At 37.4% G+C, this 6,507-nt stretch overlaps 1 protein-coding gene across 3 annotated transcripts in view; it reads left to right on the forward strand.

Moving 5' to 3' along the window:
* The window catches only part of adka (adenosine kinase a), a 139,623-nt gene that overhangs the window by 4,169 nt on the left and 128,947 nt on the right, over positions 1–6,507 (forward strand). For all 3 annotated transcript variants that reach the window (XM_026223946.1, XM_026223947.1, XM_026223948.1), the window contains exon 3: positions 142–195. In XM_026223946.1, coding sequence (XP_026079731.1) covers positions 142–195 — 54 coding nt within the window. The remainder of the gene's footprint in view (positions 1–141; positions 196–6,507) is intronic.

Below are 6,507 nucleotides of genomic sequence, written 5' to 3' on the forward strand. Positions count from 1 at the left end.
TTTTTTTTTTTTTTTTTTGTATTTTGTCACTGAATGAAAAAAAGAGAGAAACATTTTAACCTGAAGATTTTTTCGATTTTTCTTTGGTGTGTTCTTGATGAGTAGATCTGGTGTTACGAAGATGCTTTGTGTGTCTTACAGGTATGGACTCAAGCCAGATGACCAGATATTAGCAGAAGAGAAACACAAGGAAATGTAAGTGTCTTTTAACAGGCTGTTTTGGTATGTTCAGTGGTATTTGAAGGCTGATGATAGATATTCAACCCTTCATATGAATAGAGAAAATCTATTTTCTAGTGTTTGTGAGAATAGCTCTCAAACTGGCACGTGGCATAATCTACTTTCCTAGTGTAATTTCTTATTTAGTAGCACTCAGTGAGTAGCACGTGTCTTAAAAGATTTTCTACTCATGGCTGTATGCCAACAAAGTAATTTCACCCTCATTTCATCTTTAGAGAATGTGAGATCTCCTCAGGAGGGAAGTGCCTGTACGATGCATTACCAAAGCACCATTGTAGTGTTGTTGCCATCTTTTGTATTGATGTTACTCCATGTTGACTAGCAGCTGATCTAAACGATTGATCCTCTTTAATGCAAAGATTAGAAGGATGTTTAACGCATTAGTAGGATACTGACAACTCTGAATTATGTTCAGACGGCTGGATTCATCTGATCCCACTTCCCTTGATCTAATCATGTGTGAAAGCACTGTTTGATGAGACTGAAACTGTACTCTCTGGTCTCAGCAGTGAATCCCATAATGATCAGACCCTCAGAGATGGAGACGGTGATTTAATATGTGATACTGAGAGTGTGGCACCAGTAATTTTCAGCATCAGGTTAAGCTCGCAGTAGCTTTAGGGTAGCATGCACTTTTGTTTAAACATTTTGATGGTCATAGTTGGATCATAAAATGCTTATGCACCATTCTGCTGCTTTAGCACAATCCAGCGTAGATCTGTATTCAATTCTGCTGTCGTTTCTGAGTGGCTAGAAAAGTTTAAAGTGCATTTGCTCAACATACTGTACAGTACGTACATCCTGTTTTTGGTAATGGGGTTAGGAGTCAGTCGAAAGCCTTAGGAAGTAGAACAGGGATGCATTGTTTACTGTATGTAATTGCATGTAATTTGGGATATATTTAACTTGTTTTCCTTCAGTGTAGTTAATTTTGAGAACTTCCTTTTTTACCCGGTATATACTCCTCCTCATTCGTCTTTCGGTTTGTAAATTGTTGATGTCCAGTCATATTTGGTCGGAAGGCACCAAGCGGATTCTGGAATGGACATAGTTTGATAAGTGGGCTTATTGATGTTGCAAGAAGTTACTAAGGTGCAATGAATTTAATAAGTTTTAATGTTGTTTAACATACTGATTGTTGATAGTGCCCCCCCCCCAGCACCACCAAAAAAACAAATTCAATACAATTCACTAGACAAAAATACAATTGAAACTGGGTGAAAATTATAATAATTATATAAATGTATTATTAGTTTATTAATTAACTTGAAATGTTACAAATGTGCATTATTATGTGTAGAAATTAGCATTAAAGGAATAGTTCACCCAAAAATGAAAACTGTCATCATTTACTCAGCCAAAACCTGTCTGTTTCCCGAAACAAACCTGAGTTTCATTCATATGTTGAATACAAAAGATGATATTTAAAAGATTTTAGAAGATCCAAACAGTTCTGGGTCCCAATTGACTTCCATAATTAGGAAAAAATACTATGGAAGTGAATGGGGACCCTCTGATGTTTGATTACCAGCATTCTTCAAAATATCTTCTTTTATGTTCAACATAAAAAAGAAAATCATACAGGTGTGTAATGACCTGAGGTTGTCAGTAAATTATGACAATTTTCCTTTTTGAGTGAACTTTACCTTTAACCAAGATTAGTAAATGCTGTAGAAGTGTTCATTTTTAATTCAACTGTTAACATAAAAAAACTTTGTCAGCAGAACTTCATATGAAAACAACTATGGGTTAACGATCATTGCATCTATTTATTTAACAGTGAACCTTAAAAAAAAATCTGTTCCAAGGATTAGTCAAAAAAAAGTGCAATTTTCTCTTTCTCCACTATATGTTTATGATTACACTGTATTATGTATTGTAAATGTTAAATATAAACACTAAACACACGATGACGTAAATATTTTTTATTGTTTTTTGAGAAAAACACTATGGTCACAGGAAATGTTTGGCTGTCCAGATCACACTGTGGTTGTGTGTTACAAGCTCTTCTCAGAAATTCTTCCCAAAGGTTGGAGGGTTGTTTTTGTTTGGATTCATAGATTATAGTGTTTAAGTTGAGATTGAGCCGAAAGACATGGATACGACAGAGACCTTTGCCCTGTATTGGTTTACTCAGCTGCGCTGTGTGCTTCCTCTTTCTCTCTGATCTCAACAATGCATCACTTCAGCATGCACAATGTAATGCATATGATCATGAGGGGACCATTCATCACGCTTCAAACATCATATCTTACTGTCTGTAAATCATTGGGCTGTTCCTTCTTGGCTGATGCCTGTGAGACATTAACACTCATTCAGTTTGATAATGATTATATTCTGTAGGCCAGTAACCTCAAACCTTGCTAAATGTTTGATTCAGCCATAAAGTGTTTGCTTTGCAGTGTTTTGATGCTTAATCTAGGTTGCTTGTGATGATTCCGGTGGGAACCAAAGCTCTAGTCTCTGACTATTATGTTTGAAGCTGTGGGCCTCTCTCCATTGGCCTTGTATGAAGAGAAATGAATGTGGCCTACCACTGAGAAAAAGCAAGGACAACCCTACATCCCACTGTGTTTAAAGAATTCAGATGCTTAAATTGGTCCAAGCCAAAAAAAAAAAAACACAAAAGTGAGAAAAGGCCTGTAATCTGCCTAAAGCAGTGTGGAGGCGTATGTCACCCTCTAAACCTTAAAGAATTTGATCCAAAGTGCCCTTTGTGGTGGCAGCTCTGAATGTCACTTCTTTCAACGACTTTCACAGTCGACTTGGTGTGCAGTTTTTTTTAAACCACTTTCTCTTCATGTACATGTTCCTTTTTGAATTTGATTTGTGCACCGACGTGTGTGTGTTCAATTCATTTTCCGACCACTTCAGGCTGAAAGGATCTGATTTGGTGAGTCTGCAGTATTGTGAATGCACTCCGACTCTGTTCTCTTTCATTGTCCTTATCAGAGATTTTGGCCTGACGCAAAGCTAAAACAGCCAGGGAGCAACAGGTGGAGAGGCCAGACATGCTCTTCATTAATCACGACACTTGATAAACCTGCTATATATGATTCAACTGTGCATTTAAAACAGTCTCTGTCCCTCTGCCTTGTTGCTTTTCTTTGACCCACGCTAAAACCAGTAGTGTAATCTTTGTTTTTTGTAGAACTGTTTGAATTTGTTGTAATTAGCTAAGTGCAATACATTATACCTTACCCTTTTTTAGGCTGATATTATCATATTTGATTAATATTGCTCATTATTAGATATTTTGCATGCTCATTTCCTGTATTTTTTTTCTTTCACATTCATTTTTTTCTGACACCACCTTTGCTTTTACTCGCTTAAAGTTAATCTTAAAAAGAATAAGTAATTTGACACTAAGGATTTTTTTAAAAACGTAAATAAAATAAAAGTAAATTTCCATATTTCATTCTGTACATACATATTCTTTTATTTTTTAATATTTTCATTTTATTTAATTGTAATGATTTTTTACTGCTTTCTATTTTATTTTTTTGCACGAAAAGCAGCTTATTGGAATTGGCCATAAATAGATGTCAATTAAATTCAAACATTGTTCATCATTAGCGGTAAAAGGTTTTGCTTGTTCTGCTTTGTCAGCATTTAATTTCATGAGTACAGTAACAACTGAGGCCCTGCAGTGTGTAGTGCTAAACATCTGCATTTAGCCATTACTATATTCACAATATTGTCCTTCCTCTCACAGCTTAATGCTTAAATAAAGATTTTTGGATTGCATACTTCTGTTCATTTACATTATGGGTCATTTGGACTGTAGAGTGATTTTTTTTTTTTTTTTATGTATATCACAGACAGATGCCCTGGCGTTTTGCTGTAGACTGTCTGGGTGTATGCTGGCATTCATTGGACCCCATGTGATTTATAAGGCCCTGAGGCAGCAGAGTACAGTCACTAATCACTGTACTCCTGTTACAGCTTCAGCAGTCTTCAGACTGTGTGTGGTGTTCATATACAGTGGTTGGTTTTCTATTGTCAGCAATACAGTGTACATTTACCAAATGTTCCCATCTGTCTGGTTCTCTTTAATCTGTTCATATAACATTGTATCTGTTGGGGAAGGGAGAATTCTGTTTCGTTAGCCACAGTGCATTTGGTTGAAGGAAAATCATGGTAAAATTGTTTTTTTTTTTAAAAAGGTATTCAAATTGTGAATACCTTTCAAAATTTGTTTAAGAGATGCCACTTTATCTACTGCAGTGAAATTCAGTCATTAAGTTAAATGACCTATGAAGTGTCCAAATATTTTTTGGTTCAATTTAAATGTTTTTTTTTTTTTTTTTGACATCCTTAGAAGCTGTTTAGAACCAGATTGTGTAGTTAGAGCATCTACCAGCAGGGGCTGAACTGAGCCATGTTATCCAGAAAAAACCTTGACCCATGTAGAAACCATAGAAACCTTAGATGGTTATAGCATACTCGTACAATACTGCCATCTTTTGACAGATCTTTCTTTGTTTATATAACTGTCTATTAATATATCGTGTATTTGAGTTATTAACATTTATTTTAAATCTGACTTTTTTGTAGTTCCTTTTAAGGATTGTTTTTATGTATTTATGTATTATTTATATTTTAAATTAGCTAATAACTTTTACCTGTGAAGTTCTAATATCTGGAGAGAAAATACAAGCTGCATGTAGCTCAGTTTTTGCCATGAAGATAGTCTTAGATGCTGACATGGCAATTAAAAAAAAATAATTACTACTCTTTGATTTTTTTAATTTTAATTTTAATTTTTTTATATTCCCCAAATATCTAGAGACTGAAATATAATTAATAATTAATTAATATATGTATATAGCTCTGCAGTGTGTTCTTATGTGATTGAAATTGAAGTCATTTCTGTTTTAAGAGGTGGCATGTGTGCCAGTGTATTAAAGTAGTGAACAGCTGCCTCTGGTCTAGTAACACAGCACCATGTTTGGGAAAAACATCAGCTCAATGTGAACAGACACATGGTGAAGTACCACTGGCAGCCAGCAGGTGGAGGCATATGCTCAGGAATTTTAACAGTTTCACATGGCACCCAATGCCGCAGGGTGGATTTTGCTCGTGCACAACAGGAAATCTTATCCAATTTCAGATTAGTTTTGTTTAGCTAGGGATGGACAATTGAGTTGCTTCCCAGGCTGAAAGGCAGAGCTTGACTGACGTTATTTGTTTTGAAATTCTCAAATTGAGTCATTTGTATATACTGAAACAGTTATCGAGAACACATCGTATTGAGTTCATAAATACCACGACAATCGCAGAACATACCAGCTCTGATCTGTGTCCTTTTGTTCTGTATATTGTCCTAACGCCGCGCAGCCCACGGGCAATCTGCCTCCCCCCGGAGAGAGCTGAGTCTGACTGTTTCCTGGGTCTCAGATGGAGCTGCTTTTGATGAGTGTGCGGTTCATTATTTGAGAGCGGGCAGGAAAAAGAGCTGTTGCACACCAAAAGCTAAATTGCAGGTGCGCAGCGGATTGGGAAAAATAGTATATTTCAGTGGGACAAACCGTTTGCAAATTGCACATGCTTTGCAGTGTGAACATTTACTCAGCAGTGTTTTGGGGCAAAACGCTTTGTCAACATTAAAGAAAGGGAAAAAGAAAAAAAAATAGATTGGCAGGGATGCTTAACTCTTAGATTGGAGGAGACGGCTACAATTAATCATCGGCACTGCGTTCTTTGACACTTCTGTCGAGAGCTATACGCTCTGAAAAACATATTGTTCACTCAAATAAGCCACAAACTTGTACTGTATGTTCCTGTAAGGTTATCCTGTGTGAGCCGTCCTTGCTCTGCCTTCCCATTGGCAGACATGCACCAGTGCTCGTCCAGCCTTGGCTGGAAGGGCATATAAAGCGCCACACCTTGGGGGTCACATTCCAGGGTCAGGACGGTGACCTTACCCGACCTTACAGATGAGGAGGGAGGGTTAAAGCAGGTGGTTTGTCTACAGGATCAATGGTCCCTGGTGGCTCCGCCTCCAACTCTGGCTCCTGCCTGATTCATTTCCCATCAGCCATCCCTTCGCAGCCAGTCCTCTAAGTGATTTCCCCTAATGGCTCGATGTCCGAGCAGTAACCTCTTAACGCTCAGCTCTGCATCCACTTCTGCCCGTTCTCTGCTCTGTTCATCTTGAGGAAGGAGAGAGAGCGAGGATATCGCCTGTCTCTTGTTCTCTCTCTTCTGCGCTTTTCTTCTCAGTCTTCATCATCGTTCGGAGCTCTGCTGTATGTTATGACTGCT

Source organism: Carassius auratus, chromosome 38 (genome assembly GCF_003368295.1).
Source record: "Carassius auratus strain Wakin chromosome 38, ASM336829v1, whole genome shotgun sequence".
Classification (NCBI taxonomy): domain Eukaryota; kingdom Metazoa; phylum Chordata; class Actinopteri; order Cypriniformes; family Cyprinidae; genus Carassius; species Carassius auratus.